The following is a 16,893-nucleotide window of genomic DNA, read 5'->3' on the forward strand; positions in this document are numbered from 1 at the left end:
CAAATTGTATTTTAAATTTTGATGGAAGGTCCGAGCCTCTTTCTTGTTGGGAAGTCCTCAGCTTCTGTTTCCTCCTGCCAAATGAGACCATTGCACTAAATGACTCTAAGGTCCCTTCCAATTTTACATTTATGACCCAAAAGTCTTGTCATATAATAAGTGTTTTCAAAGTTTGACAACAAAAAAAAAATAGCTAGTTAGCATCTGTGTAGTACATTGTAGTTTGCAAAAATTATCACATTTTATCCTCATAAGCTTGGAAGATAGATGCCATTATTACCCCTATTTTATAAATGAGGAAACCAAGGTAGACATATGTTCAATTATTTGCTCAGGGTCAAATAGCTAACAAGTGTCTGAGATGAGATTTAAATCAGGTCTTTCTTACTATAAGTCAGGTGTTCTAATCATCAAAACCACTTGGCTTCAAGATTTAGACAGTTGGTCAAGAAGATGAAGGGTATTATTATTATTAAAATTATTCTTTCTATTATTAGTATTAAACAATATAAAAAGGATATTCAAGAGTGGAGGGATAGACAGGGATTTTTATCCTAGAGGAAGAGGAGGAAGGGCCAAATTATGGAATAACTGGACTACCACTCAAGGAGATAAAGCAAAACTCTAAAAAGAGTTTCAAATTGTACCTGCTGTGTTTTCCCGATTTTCTTAAGAATTAACTGAAATGCTTTACAAAATTTTCAGCACTATTTAAATGACACATTTTCCCAAAAAAAATTCTGTGATTTTATCTATTTGGGGAGGCCCTGTGAGACACTTTTATCTCCAAGGAAGATCATTACCCTGTCTTATCTTTACTATGAGAATGTGTTATTAAAGGATGCTATGAAATCTTTGCTGTAGATCTTTAACAATAGATTATTTTCCCTATCAGTAAGTAGCAATCTGCTTATTAGCTCAGATAAGTCTTATCATGTTTCTCTGAAATGATCCCTGTCATTTCTTATAGAACAATAGTATACCATTATTTATCATGTTCTTTACATACATTATCTCATTTGGTCCATAAGACAAGAATTAATCCCTATTTTACAGATGAGGGAAGAGGTTCAAAAGAATTGACTTACTATTTTTATTTAATTTCATTTTTTCATTGAACAAAAATCTATTTTCTCTTCCATTTTTCCCCTGCCACAAGAAAAGAAAAGCTTTTGTATGCAAATTTTAAAATTTTTCATAATTAAAATAAATTTCCATATTGGCCATGTCTAACATATATATGCCTGATTCTGTAGTATGAGGTATCACCTCTCTATCAGAAAATGGACAATATATTTTATTGAGGTTTCTCTACATTAATAATTGGTCAGTGGATTAGTCAGAGTTCTTACACTTTTCAGTTTTTTGTCTGAACAATGTGGTTATCATATAATTTTTTTCTGCTGATTCTGCTTACTAGCTCAGATAAGTCTTATCATGTTTCTCTGAAATGATCCCTATTGTCATTTCTTACAGAACAATAGTATACCATTATTTTCAAATAAACAATTTGTTCTATCATTCCCCAATTGATGAGGACCTTATTTGTTTTCAGTTTTTTGCCACCACAAAAAAGAGCTGCTATCACTGTTTTTTTGTTGATATTCATCATACTTTTTTCTATTGCTTTAATTTTTAAACGATTTTTAAAAAGTTTTATTGATATTTTGTTCTTACATTATAAGCATTTACTAACCCACTTGTGAGAGTTATCACATAACAAAAGTTAAGCAAAACTAACAATAGAGTGATCTTGTTTGGAAATGCATGCAACATTCCCCTTTTGTAGTATATCTCTACCTCTATTTTTAAAAAAAAATTAAGAAAAATCCTATTATATACTATCCATGAAAGAAAAGTGATAAATTTATGGCACATGGTGAGATATCAAATAATTCCCATTATTTTCATAAACCACAGCCTATTGAATTCCTCAATTAATGGGCCTCTCTTTAGTTTCATGTTTCTTTGCCAACATTAAAAAAAAGGCTGAATTTTTTTTTTTTTTTTTTAATACACAGAACCATTTCCTCTTTTAATTCTATTGGGGACAGGCTTGGGTGACTTTCTCCTGAGAGCAAAATGGACCAGATATATTATTAAAGCTTCTTTTTGTTCTGTCAATCTATTATCTAAATAATAATAGATTGTTAAATCTTAACTTAGATAATAAAAACTTAGATCCCTGACCAAAAGCATTCAATTTTAATTTTGAACTAAAAATAATGTCTCCAGAAATAAGGACTGATTCTTTCAGAGGGAAAAAGTTAAATTTAAAAGTTATTGATAAGAGCTCACATAGTTAGGTTTGAGGGTATTCTACAGGTGTACAATTGAGATTTTAAGATTTCTGATAACTTTTCTAAAACTAATTTATTAGATAAATTCAGAGACTTGTTTATCAATATTTCATTTTGAAGTTTGTTTCCTGGAAGATATTGATTTTTTTCTCTTTTCTTGTGATTAATGTTTTCTGCTTGTTACATGTTCAAAAAGTCCAGCAAGCAAGCATTCATGAGGCTTAGAGAATATATACAAATTATTTTGTAAAGTGAAGTCAAATGGAATGGTGTGGGCTGGTTAAATGTATAATAAAATGCACACATAAAATAAGTGCTGAAGGTCACAGATCAGAAAGGGCTGTTTGCTCAGTGAACCAAGAATGAACTTTGCTTCTTACTGAAGACTTGTTTTAGCAGCAGTTTTCACAGTTCACACAATAAAACTTGGGCTCAAGAGTAACAAATACATTGGGGAAGAGGAGAAAAAGGGAAGAAAAGGAGTAGGGAGGGGAAAGAATGAAAATCTCCAAGCTGAGGTATTTATAAGTTTTTCCAAATATTTATATATTTTTTTTTCTTAGCTTAGAAATATATAAACTCCTTTGAAGTTCATTCTGTCACTCCTTTTTCCCCTGTCCCTTCCTCCTCCTAACCTAATACATAGTAGGATTTCACATCAGGAGGAAAATCTCCTATATAACCATAAATATATTTACTATTTTATATATTTTAATAAAATATTTTCCCACATAGTAAATTACTGCAACAAAGCTTCTGCATGTAGTTTAATTAACCAATTGAGTTTCAGAGGTTTATTTTGATGAACAGGACCAATATCTTTGGAGAATTGATGATCTCTCACCTAGACAACTGTAATAGCTTTTTAGTTGGTCTTTCTGCCTGAAATCTCCCCCAACCTTCAATTTAGCCTCCACTTAAAAGCAAAAATAATCTTCCTAAATGGAAGATCTGTTCATATCACTCCCCAACCCCTGACTCCTAATACTTCAGAGTCTAATGTAAAATCTTTCATTTGATTTTTTAAACTCATTTATAACCTTGGCCCTTCCTACCTTGCTATATTCTTATGCTTTACTCCCCTTTATTTACTCTATGATCCAATGACACTGTCTTCCTTACTATTCTTCACATAAGACATTACATCTCCGGACTGTATATTTTCACTTACTTTCTCCAGTGTCTGGAATTCTCTTTTTGCCTCCTGGCTCCCCTGACTTAGTCTCATTTAAAATTTTACTTTTTAAGAGAGACGTTTCCCAGGCTCCTTTAATATTATCCCCTTTCCTTTGCTGATCATTTCAAATTTGTCCTATACATATCTTGTTTTTGCATTGTTGTTTGCATGTTTTCTCACCCATTAAATTGTTGGGAAAAGGAATTTTATAGTTTTGGTTTTTTTACTTTCTTTATATCCCAGCATACAGCACAATGCCTGTCATGTAGTAGATACTTAATTAATGTTTGTCCATTTCACTTGGGAGTAGATGAACAATAAAGTGTTTTCCAACTTTTATATTTCATAAGGTTATAAGTTGCTGATTAAATTATTTGTGGAAGGCAAATACATAAAACGACTTAAAATTATTGTTGGGTCACCAAAGTAAGGATAGGGTTTAACCAAAATAATAAGTAGAATACCATTTTTACTGGAGAAAACACAATAGGCATATTTATCTGCAAAATACATTCCAAACCCAATTTAACACAATCTAAGTTGATGCTGCACAGCAAAACAATTGATATGCACAATTCTAATGGGAAAGATCATTGGTTATATGATTTCAATAAATGAGATGCATGATTCACTTTTTAAAAAGCAACCCTTAAAAATAACATCAGCAATAACAAGTTTTCTCCAGGATTAAATCCAAATGAAACATTAACATTACTAAAAATACATTTCACATTCTTTTTTAAAGAGTCAATAGATTACATGGGTTGATGCAAAATAAAGTAAGATGGCTAGGAAAAAATAAATATATTGACTATAATTAAATGGAAAGAACAACTATTTTTTAAAAATCAAAAAAGGAATGATGTTACAAAATTATCAAGAACAAAGAACAAACTTTATTCTAAAGAAACTATTTTAAAAAACACTTATCCCTACTCTTTGGTAGAGGTGGGAAGAAGAGTCTATAGGATGAAGCATTGAATATAATTACAATTATATTATTGAATATAATTAATGTTGATGGATTTTGCTGAAATTTTCTTCCTCTTCTTGATCTATTGTCTTTTTATTTTTCAAAAAAAACTTGCATCATGAGGGATGATTTCATTGACGTGAGTAAAACAGTTGTTATAAAAACTAAAGATTAAAATAAAAACTATTTTTAAAAAAAGAAAATAAATCTCAGCATGGTGGCCCATGCCCATAATCATAACTACTATGGAGATTGACGTTGGTAGTCTTGAGCTAAACAATTTTGAACTTTAGGGACCTATGCTATTAGAGTGCCAGCACTAAGACTGACCTTGATATGGTAAGCTTCTAGAAACATGAAGTCACCAGGCTACTTAGGGGTAGATGAATCGGTATAGATTGGAAGTAGAGCAAGTCAAAGCCCTTTTGCCAATAAATACTGGGTCGGGTCTAATGAGTAGCCCCTGTATCTCCAGCAAGGCTAAGTTGGAGAGAATCAGTCTTTTAAAAAATAAACATAATATAAATGTTGGGGGAGGGAGAAGAGTCAACAAAATGTTTGTATCACATGTAAATTTATTTTTAAAAATAAATTTGATATTACAAAGCAGGAAGAACAAAGTAGTGACACACTATAACAAATTGGATATTTAACACTATTGAATAATACCAGTGGCAGGAAATGGTAGTGTGAGAAGCTACACATGTAAGGGATGAGCTATCTTTACTTTCCAATGACACAATAGCACAATGATAAGGTGACCTATATATTTAGCTAAACTTTGCTAACAGACTCCACAATATTTGAGTGAAGTCATGTATGTGCGTGTGTATGCGTGTATATATTCTTTTAAAGATTTTCCAAGGAACTAAGTTATTGTCAAGTCACAGACTGAGTACCTTTGAGAGCCATGTGGATTCTTTGTGGCCATCTGTCAATAGGCCATATCACAGAATGTGAAAATAAAAATGTATGGTGGACTTAAGCAGCAATTATTATGTCCCAAAAGATAATACAGTTTCCAAAGATTCCTGATTTGGGACCAGGGAATCTATCTTAAGTCCTGAGAAAATAAAACTCATTGTATTCTCTCTTGTTCCATAGGGAGCTTTAAAGGAATTAGGGGATAGTATTTCCTGACCCATCACCATGACTGACACAATCACTCTTAGCTACAAATAATGGAGATAATAGTGTCATGTTGTTTACCAAAAAAAAAAAAAAAAAATTGTATTCAGTAGCTGTAATAAGTAAACTAAACTTTTAGAAGCTACACAAGTATATTCCCAACCACTAAGGTTTCTGCCCTTTTTCCCCTACCTGATATGACTATAATCCTATACAAAACGTATTGCCCTTTCTGGGGAGTTCTATGTACGTATCAGTAAAATTTGATGCACCCTAATGATACTAGATAACATTAAAGTTTAAAATGATCAGTTAGAACATAGAAGGAATTTTTCTTTCCAATATCTCAGTTCTTCTGGGTTCTTCTTTGAACAAATTAAAGATATGAAGGTAAATACCCCCATAATAAACTTTTACAATAAATAGGCATGATTCACTTGTACATCTTCCTACAAAAATTAACTTATTAAGATTATTCAAACTGAAAAAGGTTGATGTGGGATTTATTAAATGAGTTTGGAAGAGTACTGGTAAATTCACAAGTGTGGAGAAGTCTTGGTGAGGAAATTTCCTGTAATATAGTCTTAGAGAGTTGCCCAGAGCTCTACAAAGTTACATGAGTTAGCTAAAGTCACACAGCTAAGATATATCAGAGAAAGGGTCTGAAACTCACTTAGTCTTTCTGCAAGATTGATTTCTGACTTCAAGATCAGTCCTCCTCCACTCCAACTAAAGTTGATTCCCAAGATTTATTTCTGTTTTGTAGAAAGTACATGAGTAACTTTTTTTTGCTATTAACTTTATACAACTAGAAAATTAAGAAGTCCCAAATTAGAAGTGATGTCACCTTTTTAACTTTTGTTAAAATGCTAATGTGATGTGGAATGTCAAAGAACCAGTCTTCAGTCTCATTTACACAGACTTTATGTGAGCACATTAATTATCAAAAAATAAAAATAAAAATCTGACTTCCAAAGATTTTTTTGGTTTACTTGCCCTTCTCCTCTCAGGACAAAGAGAAGTAGAAAAGCAGTTCTACTTCTCTGACTTTATTCCCAAGACTGGAACAATGCATGCCATTTTTATATATTCATATATGTGTAAGTCATTAGGAGTTCCTTCCTAATGCTGTGCTTAGTCCAGCAAGTTTCCCTGAGAAACAAGTGTCACATGGACAATTCCCAAATCAACTTTTGGCTGAATATCCCAATCAATATGCTAATATATGGCACTGGGAATAGAATGTCTTTTTTTCCATGAAATGTAAAGTTCTCTCACAATGAAACATGGCAGAAAAAAAATGAAATCAATCTTCTTGATTAAAAGTTGGCAAATATGTTTTCAGCTTCAAAATGTCTGAGACTGCCTCTTTTCTGTCTTGATAGAAGCTTAGTCCTGTAATAAGTTCAACATCAGTAACGCGGGCTCTGTGAAACCGTAGAAGTTCTTCCACCCACAAGGATTCAGGCTTTCCACGCTGTTAAAGCAAATAAAGAATCAAAGGAGAACCAGAAGAATGGTGCAAATAAAACACATTTATAGAGCACTTTATCTTATTATTTGATGTGAGTTACTTGCAAGATCTATGCATTTTAAGGCCATTAAAAGGGAAATATATGAGGGGCAGTATGGGGCAATGGAAAAAATCTTACATTCGGAGTTAGAGGAACTGGGTATTAATCCTGGTTCCGCCACTTACTATTTGTGTAATTCTGGACACACCTCCATGCATCTCAGTTTTTCCAACTATAAAATGAGAGGTTTCTACTAGTTGATTTACAAGTTCCTTCTAGCTCTAAATCTATCTTCCTGTAGTCTTTAAAATCAGTTTGGCATTGTCCTTTCCCCTCAATAGAATAACAATATAATATGCAGCATGTATATTTTCTTTCTTTTTTTTTTGCCGAGATAATTGGGGGTAAGTGTCTTGCCCAGGGTCATACAGCTATAGAGTGTTAAGTGTCTAAGACCAGATTTGTACTTAGGTCCTCCTGACTTCAGGGCTGGTGCTCTATCCACTGAATCACCTAGCTGACCTCGCATATTTTCTATAGGAAGTATTTGATAAATGTTGAGTGACTGATATATAAAATGGAATACATTCAATTCAAATCCGGCAAATAAATTATTGCCAATAAATGATAATCTATCCTAATTGAAGGATTAGATTCCATGATTTATGTTATTTTGTACAAGTCACTTAACATTGGTGAACTTCAATTTCTTTATCTCTAATATGAGAGGTAAGAGTAAAAGAATCCTAAGGTTCTTTATTTCTAAATCCTATAATTTCTAAATTCCCTGCTAACTTTAGGATCCTATGATTCTAACCTCTAAAATGCCTATTGTAGTATTAGCCCTCTACTTATCAAGGAGAAATATAAGGTTTATCTATGATATGCTTCCTGAATTCAGTGAATTTGTGGTATGAGATACATTCAAACATACACAAATAACTATAGCAGCAAAAATCTAAGGGAAGAAAATCATTGCTGATTTGGAAAATAAAAGGGGAGGATCAAAGAAAATTTGAAGTAGAAGACAGCATTTGATTTGTGTTTTAAAGGATAACTGCAGTATAGTGAATAGAATTCTGAAATTGAAGTTAAAAAAAAAATCTGGATTTAAATACCATCTGATACTTATCTATGTGACAAGTCATTTCAGTTCTATGTATCAGACAAATCTCTAAAACTCAACTAAGTCACAGATAGCTTCCTTTCATTATTGGAGGAAATTCCCAGTAGTTCCTAAATTAGGAATCTTCTACATTTTAAAGATGGCTAAGAATTCCAAAAATGGAAATTGGAACATGGAGTTTTCCAGAGATACAAATCACTGTGAACCCATTGGCACGTTCTGGTAGAATAGTCAGTGACAAATCTAATTAAAAGTAGAGTATATACAAAGGAAAAATGTATGTAATAAAAGCTAGAAAATGTAGGATTGTAAAAGACACAGATTTCAAGACCAACTACTCACTAAGGAACAGGAGTTATGGGAAAGCATAACCAGATTTTGCATAAGATAAATTTCAGAGCAATATGGGCCTTGCCTGGAGGGGAAAAGGAGGGAACAAGAAACTCTCCTCTATACTAAAAACAAAACAAAACAAAATTTCACGATCCTATCATTCCTTCATACTTTCATTCTATATTTCTTCTTTATTTCTCAGGCAAAGGCATAAATACCTTGAAAATGTTGTCCACACTTGCTGTTTATATTTCCTCTCCTCAATTCTTTATAATCTGGTTTTCTATCTCATCTCTCATACATGTATAAAATATATGTACATATATGATATATACATGTATACATATAATCTGATGGGTTTTTTAATTAAGTTGCACTAGCATTCCTTTATTTTTCTATGACATAATTTGTCATCTATTCTGCAATTGATGGGTGCCTATATACATATACTATTAAAAACATTTTGTACTTATGCATCTTTTCCCTCTTTCTTTGGGATATTTAATTCTATACATATAAAACTAAGTTTCATTTCATTTCTTTTCCCTAAATTTGTTCTTGAACTTTATAACTTCTGATCTCACTCTTACTTTCCATAAATCTTATCCAAAATCCCTCAACTTCTAAAATATGCTAACTAATACCAACCCAGAATGGGCCTTTATTAGTATTTACCTGTTGTATATTTTACTGCATATTGCAATAGTTTTCTAATAGTTCAATTAATCAAAAAGCACTTATTAACATAATGTACCAGGAATTATATTAGGTACAAATAATGAAACTCTTAAGTACAAATAATGAAATAAATAATGGTACTCTTAATGAGTTTACATTCTACTGGGGGACTCAGTAAATACATACATATATTTTTATATGTATATATAAATAGAAAGTATATACACATAAATATGTATTTACATACATATAACTATACACACATATACATTTTATTCATATATAGTATGTCCATGTCCATTGCTTTCATAACAGTATCTAACCATCTCATCATAAATTAGAACTGTCTAAACAGGGATGTCCCCCCCTCACTCTTTGATGCAAATATTAAGTAAGCATAAGACAGATGAGTATATGGCAGAATGTTGTATAAGACATTCCTACACAGGGAAGAAGGTTGGAATAGACAGATTCTACAGTAACATTTCAAGTCTAAGAATAGGTTAAATTCAAATTATTCAGATTTAGAATTTAAAAAGTAATATCACATACACAAAGTTTCAAATACTCAACCAAGAAAACAAGGAGGTAGAAAAATAACTATCTACATGTTATAAAAGTCAGTCAAAAAGCCCAATCATTTACAATATTAAATTATGATTAATTGAAATTCAACAATTTTGAAATGAAAAAAATTTTAAAAGGGTAAATAAATACTTCAAGTACTACTGTGATTCATTATTTAAGCCATGCTCTTTACCAAATTTTGCACATTAGCATCTTATTTTTGTACCTTGAACCTGGGATATGTAAGTGATTTCCTAGCTTCCTAACTATTGCTTCTACAGTGATAAACATTTTCATATGCAATATTTAAGTGATCAAGTATACTTACCGTACAACTTTCACTGTTGTCTGTCCTGTGAGGAATAATAAACGCAAGGGTCTCTAAAGAATTCTCACATCTCCAAGGAGTCTGGGTTTTATTTTTGCAACTTGTTAGCACAACGAAGTAATGAGTGGGTATCAGAACTTCTTGATTATTGATGCGTTTGCTGTTTATGGATAAAAATAAATAAATAAGTAAATCTGCATTTCTTTAGGAGAGAAATAATAAATTCTTCTTTTTTTATTTAATAGCTTTTTATTATATGTATATATAATATGTTATATGTATGGGTAACTTTTCAGCATTAACAATTGCCAAACCTCTTGTTCCAATTTTTCACCTCTTACTCCCCACCCCCTCCCCCAGATGGCAGGATGACCAGTAGATGTTAAATATATTAACATATAAATTAGATACACAATAAGTATACATGACCAAACTGTTATTTTGCTGTACAAAAATAATGTACAATTAGCTTGTGAAGGAAATCAAAAATGCAGGTGGGCATGAATATAGGGATTGGGAATTCAATGTAATGGTTTTTAGTCATCTCCCAGAGTTCTTTCTCTGGGCGTAGCTGGTTCAGTTCATTACTGCTCCATTGGAAATGATTTGTTTGATCTCCTTGCTGAGGATGGCCAGGTCCATCAGAACTGGTCATCATATAGTATTGTTACATTCTTCTTAATTGTTGTGTTTAAATTCAGTGAAGTACACTTGTAAAGTATACCTAAACTCTTTTCCTGAAGCATATAAGCCACTTTGACAACCTTTGTTTAAAAAAAAAAAAGTAACAATTTTCCAACGTAATATGTTCTGTCATTCTTCTCCAAGCTGTATTCTGGACTTTCTCTAATAGGCTCCAGCTCTTCAGCTCTTCAGCCCAAGAATTCACAGGGTAGAAGTACTCCACTCACTACTATGCCCTCCTTCTGATTGTATGACTCACTCTAAAACTTCCATGCAAGTACAGCATACAGGCAAACCATTCCTCTTTAGGCTACATTCAGAATTTTCCGTAATTATGCTCCCAAGTTGGATACCTTCATCTACATATCTGCCCTCTCAGTCTCCTCTTACATGGTATTGTCTCCCATTAAAATATAAGCTCCTTGAGGATCTGGGTTTCTAGTCAAATTTATATCCCTAGTGATTAGCACAGAGGCTGACATATAATAGTTGCTTAATATATGCCTTGTGACTGACTAACAATGTTATATCTAATAGGAAAATTACGATTAGCAGATGGTCTAAATAAACATAATATGAAGGATTTTATCCTCTATATAGGTATGTTATATTAACTAATTTATGTTTCTAGACAATAAAAAAATTTTCTGATTATATTGGTATGACATCAAGAAGAAAGCTCTCAATATGTTGTGCTGACCCTTTGGAACATAATTGTTGGAAATAATAGATAAGTCATATCAGATGGGTGAGAAGGACTGATCTGTAATCTGTCTAAGAAGGAGTATCCACACAGATTAGGCCACAAATATATCAAATTATAGACACAGAATATATCTCTGGAACCTATTTAAAAAAACTTTTCATTTTACCCAAATAGATATTATAGAGGTACTGTTCACCATGATAAAACTCAAGCTAAAATTATCTAATAAAAATATCCTGGGGCAGCTAGGTGGCCCAGTGGATAGAGCACTAGCCCTCAAGTCAGGAATCTGGTCTCAGACACTTAGTACTTCCCAGCTGTATGACCCTGTATGACCCTGGGCAAGTCACTTAACACCAATTGCCTCAGCAAATTTTTATATAAAATATCTATCTATATAGATATAGGTAGATCTCCTAAGTCACCAAAAGTAAACCTAAATTTAGGAGGGAAGAACCTCATATATGAGAGCTGTCTAAGAAAGGCACTCCTTTTTATGTTTGCTGCAACTATTCAAGTTCAGGTCAGTTGAACACAATGTAGGATATTATAGAAGACATTTGTAGACCAGGAAGGAAAACTCCATGAGAAAATGCCACATACCCTATATACTCCAGCAAAAAGTGGTTTGAGAAAAGCAAGTGGATTTCATTTTCTAATCAAAAGATTCTAAGAGTAATAAAATCCAGCTTTAAGTGTGTACAGAACACTCACACAAAATGAAATCTGGGGTTTATAGAAAAAATATGATTTTATAAGCAATATTTTTGTTTTCTTCTTTATATACCTAAATCTTATGCTTGTTCATAGTTTTTGAGTTTTTAGTGAGGGCTTAAATATTTAAAAAAAAATTTAAGGCCAGAAGAGCGTCATATGAAATACACTATCTTGTTGAGAGTAGAAACATTGGAATTCAAATGAAAGTCATCAAGCCAGTTTAATAGAAAATAAAAAATGGAAAATAACAGAAAGTTTTCCTTATTAGTAGGAAGGAGAGACGATAAGTACACTACAATCAAATGTATTAACACAAGTAATACTTCTCTACTAGTCTTAAAGTTGTCTAGAGCATTGAAAGATTGGATGACTCACTCCAAATCGGTCAGTATGTGTCAAAGATGAGGCTTTAATCCAAATCTTCCTAGTTCCTTTTATTTTCATATTAAAACAGTTAATTTCCTTTTATTCTCTACGCAGTCAAAATAAATAACACTTTCATTTCTATAATTTTATTTGATATTCATAAATTGTTATAAAAAATTGCTATATCCTACATAAATTAATCATTTATTTCTCCACTACCAGATAAAACAAAACAAAAAGACTCAAATAACCCTTTGCTTATCTCTACTATGTTTATAACTCATAAAAATCATTATGCCCAAGATCATGGTTCTTTTATTTAATTCAATTTTATTTTATTTCCAGTTTTATTTTATTTATTTTATTTTTTTTTTTTATTTTTTTTTATTTATTTATTTTATTTTTTCCCTTCTCTTTCCTCCTCTCCCAGCAATTGGGAAGTCAACAAGAACAAAACCAATTACCAATGTCTTTAACCATTCAAAGTAAATTCCTATGTTAACCAATTTCTTTTATTTTTTATTTATAGATTTCTTTTTTCCCTTTTTCTTTTTCTAAAAAATGTATACTAAAAATTCTCACTGTTTTTACCCCTTTTTTTGCAATTAAGAGAAAGAACTTTATTTTCAGATTTTCATCATAATTCATCATTAAATCAAACACAGGCTTCCATTTCTCAGCTACATATATTTATTATGAGTTTTTAAATTAATTTTTACCTTATCTCAGGATTACAAATTGGTTTTCAGTCAGAAATAATTCTTATGACTTTCCTAAACTAAAAATTCAGTACATCCAAATTCATGTAATACCTAGTATACTTCATTAGTTATGATCTGAAATTAAAGAAAAATTTATGCTTGTCACCTCCTTATTTTAAAAAATTAGTCTAGTATAACAAAAATTTACTGGACTCTAAAATTTCCCTCTCTATAATAAACATCATCATAACCTCTGATCCTGTTGGATTACAGGGAGGCATTACTAGTGCTAGTGATAAGAACAATCAATGGTTTGAGGGTGAAGTTCTCGGACAAAAAGGAAAGGAAAAGCATCAAAGATATTGAAGTTGCTTCTTTGAGTAAAAAATTTCACAGGTTATATTTTTTTCTTATCCACCTGTAATTTGTAGGAATAACCAATAAAATCCATCTATGGGAAGGGGGGAGGGAAAGAAATTTGGAACACAAGGTTTTGCAAGGGTCAATGTTGAAAAAAAAATGTGTAGATATACTCTAGGGTTAAGATGAATGACTAGGGTAAGAACTATGGAACAGGGGTATCCAGGATCACTGACTTAATGTCCAGACTCCAGAGACAAAGTGACTGGACCCACAAGACAATGTAAACAGATTATGTACTCATTTCTCGCTCATATCACAAGCATAGGATGTGTATTCCAGAAAAGGCAAGATTGCAAACTCTTGTCTCCTTTACTGGCCAATAAAGTCAGGTTATCCAGAACAGATTGCTGGAAAAACCTGGAATAGGATAATAATTTTTAAAAACTTATATTCAAAGCTTCAATGCAAAATAGAGTTTGTCTAGAAGACTGATTAGAATACTTCAAAGAAATGATGAAAGAATATCTGTAATGATAGTATGAATGAAATGAGAGCAATAGAGAAAAGAATTCATAAATAAAAAGGAGCCTGGTTATCATATTTCAAAAACAGAAAAGAGGTAAATATAAATAATTAAAGGGTAGAAGGAACTTTGAAGGATGAATGTTTACATTTAAATATATAATTTATTATATATTGTAATATGTATATAAGCATTCCTTAAATGTGAAATGTCATTAGGATTCATAGGAGTTAAATGAGGAGGAAAACCTATAAGTAAATTTTTGTTATGTTTTGGTTACCTTAAAAGAAAAAAAAAAAGATGAGGGGAAGGAAATATAATAATCAATAAAAGCAAAGGAATAGGAGTATTTCTCTCATATAATGGGGGAAAGAGAGAAAAACAAGTAACAGGTCTATTAAGAGGAATGAAAAGTCCAAGACACAGAGTTTTTTGGTAATTAATAATTCAATTCTAATTTGGTTATTAACATAATAGAAAAATAATCATTTCTTTCACTATATAAATGAAGAGGTTAGGGGAATGAGCATCATTTGAACCTTGCTTTAATCTGTATTGTCAGATAATGATCAAATATACATAAACACACACACACATGCATGAGTACCCAAGGGGGCACAGACACACACACACATGCACACAATGTTACAAACAACGTTACAAACAACATAGACCACTGGTGTTAAACACACTTTCATTCTATGCCCCGATTCTTCTATATAAAAAGAGAAGAGGGAACAAAGAAGGAGGAGTCTATGGAAAATAGGATGAACAAAATACATATTATTTAAAAGTTTTTGCGCAAATAAATCTTAATAAATAAGATTAGAAGTAGTTTTCAGTGGAAGAAATCTAACCTATTTATTGCAATATAAAAGAATGCTCCAAATTGTTAGAGAAATACAAATTAAAGCAACTTTGAGGTATCATCTTACATATATCAGATTGGCAAATATGACCAAATTATAAAATGAAAAATACCAGAGAAATTACAAGAAAAGAAGTTCATTGATGCACTGTTGGAACTGTGAATTAGCCCAGCAATTTTGTAAAAAAAAAAATTACGAACAATGCCTAAAAAGTCACTACATTATGTATAAACTCTAATCCAACAATAATACTACTAATAAGCCTATATTCTAAGATACAGGAGAGAAAAAAAAAGATAAAAATCTATCAGTTCTTTTTGTAGTAACAAAGACCTAGGAACTGGTTAGGTAATAACTAAACAATATAAATGTAATATAACACTATTGTGCTGTAAGAAATAAAGAAACGTGGGAAAGTTTAGAAGAATGTTTTCCTATTTATTGCCTTTCTATATCAAGGCTAGGTCATATCATATAACATACATTCCATTTCCCCTAGAGGTTCAATTGGTGAACAACTCTGTCCCTGCCAAATGATCCTTTAACTCAGGTACCAGTATCAGATTGAAGTGAAATTCAGAATTCTATTATTATGACAGAATTGGATTTCTCTGCTTTAAAAACAAAAAACTATGACTAAGCCTTCAAGAGGAAAAATTATGGGCCAAAAAAGAATGCCTCTTTCAATTTTTCCCCAATACGCACCCATATATTTGGCTTCTCTGGACATAGCAACAAATAGACTGAACACACATGAGGAAAAAAATGCTATTTTCTAAGATTGCCCATTCTATTTTTAGATAGCTCTCATTATGAGGAAATTGGAGATAACATGTAGAAACCATAAATACATTTGCACACATACATATGTATGTATAGTAGCTATAATTATTCCATCTTTCTCTTTTTTGAAGGGGTACACATAGAAACAATGCTATGACAAAATATCAAAAGTACAATGCTATTATTCCTTTATATTCCATGTTCTACAGACTATTACACATCAATGGATTCCTTTGGCTATTGTGGACAATAATGCCATATGAATTAATTGGTCCAGTTCCAATAGTTTATTAGTTGAGTTCTTCAAAGACATTGTAAAGTCTAGATTTTTGGTATGGATTTGTTGTTTGTCAATCCATGAAAGACAGTGAGCTGATGAATATCATCAGATTATTCTTTGCCAAGTATTGAATAGTCATTAAATGCTTTTTATTGAGTGTTGGGCTATAGTGATGTTTTGGGCTGCTTCCACTTTTTCCTCAAATAGAATATATTAATCACTAAATCTAGATTCCTTAACGTAGTTCCGGGTGGCAATAAACCAATTTTGAATTGCCACCATAACATTGACACATTGCCTCGACAAACAACCCATATGACTCAGAATTTGTTCAATACTCCGCTGGTGACACATTATTGTTGACTGTATTAATGCCAAAGGTCTTTTGATGACAATCTTGGATCTCAGTCATTTAATAGGCTCATAGAGAGTAAAGCCACTTTTTATTACACTGATCAAATCTAATGGTGCATACTTATAAGCATTTTTCACTATTGTTCAGTAAAATGAGATATGCTTATTTCTCTATATTTCTGACCTGTTTTGTTGTGTGATTTAAAAAAGTCTTCCATTCTGGAATGAAGTTATTCAGCTTCCCATGATGTCTTTAGGATAATGAACCCTATGTTTAGTTGATATTGTATGAGATTGTTAGGGTACTTTTCAATCTGCTATAATAGATTTTATAATTCTAAAAGTGTATATTAACACTGGTATATGATGCTGTTAATGGCTTTAAATGTGTTCTTCCGGTTTAGAATGGCAAAAATCAAATAG

General features: G+C 31.7%; 1 protein-coding gene across 1 annotated transcript in view; it reads right to left on the minus strand.

The window, feature by feature from the left end:
* Window positions 1–6,484: 6,484 nt before the first annotated feature.
* Window positions 6,485–16,893, minus strand: part of ENPP1 (ectonucleotide pyrophosphatase/phosphodiesterase 1) — a 95,563-nt gene continuing 85,154 nt past the window's right edge. Inside the window, exons 24-25 of the mRNA XM_031964253.1 lie at window positions 10,125–10,284; window positions 6,485–7,055 (exon numbers count right to left, since the gene is read on the minus strand). Of these exons, the coding sequence (XP_031820113.1) occupies window positions 6,885–7,055; window positions 10,125–10,284 (331 nt within the window). The 3' untranslated portion in view covers window positions 6,485–6,884. The remainder of the gene's footprint in view (window positions 7,056–10,124; window positions 10,285–16,893) is intronic.

This window comes from Sarcophilus harrisii, chromosome 4, assembly GCF_902635505.1.
Source record: "Sarcophilus harrisii chromosome 4, mSarHar1.11, whole genome shotgun sequence".
NCBI classification, from domain to species: Eukaryota; Metazoa; Chordata; class Mammalia; order Dasyuromorphia; family Dasyuridae; genus Sarcophilus; species Sarcophilus harrisii.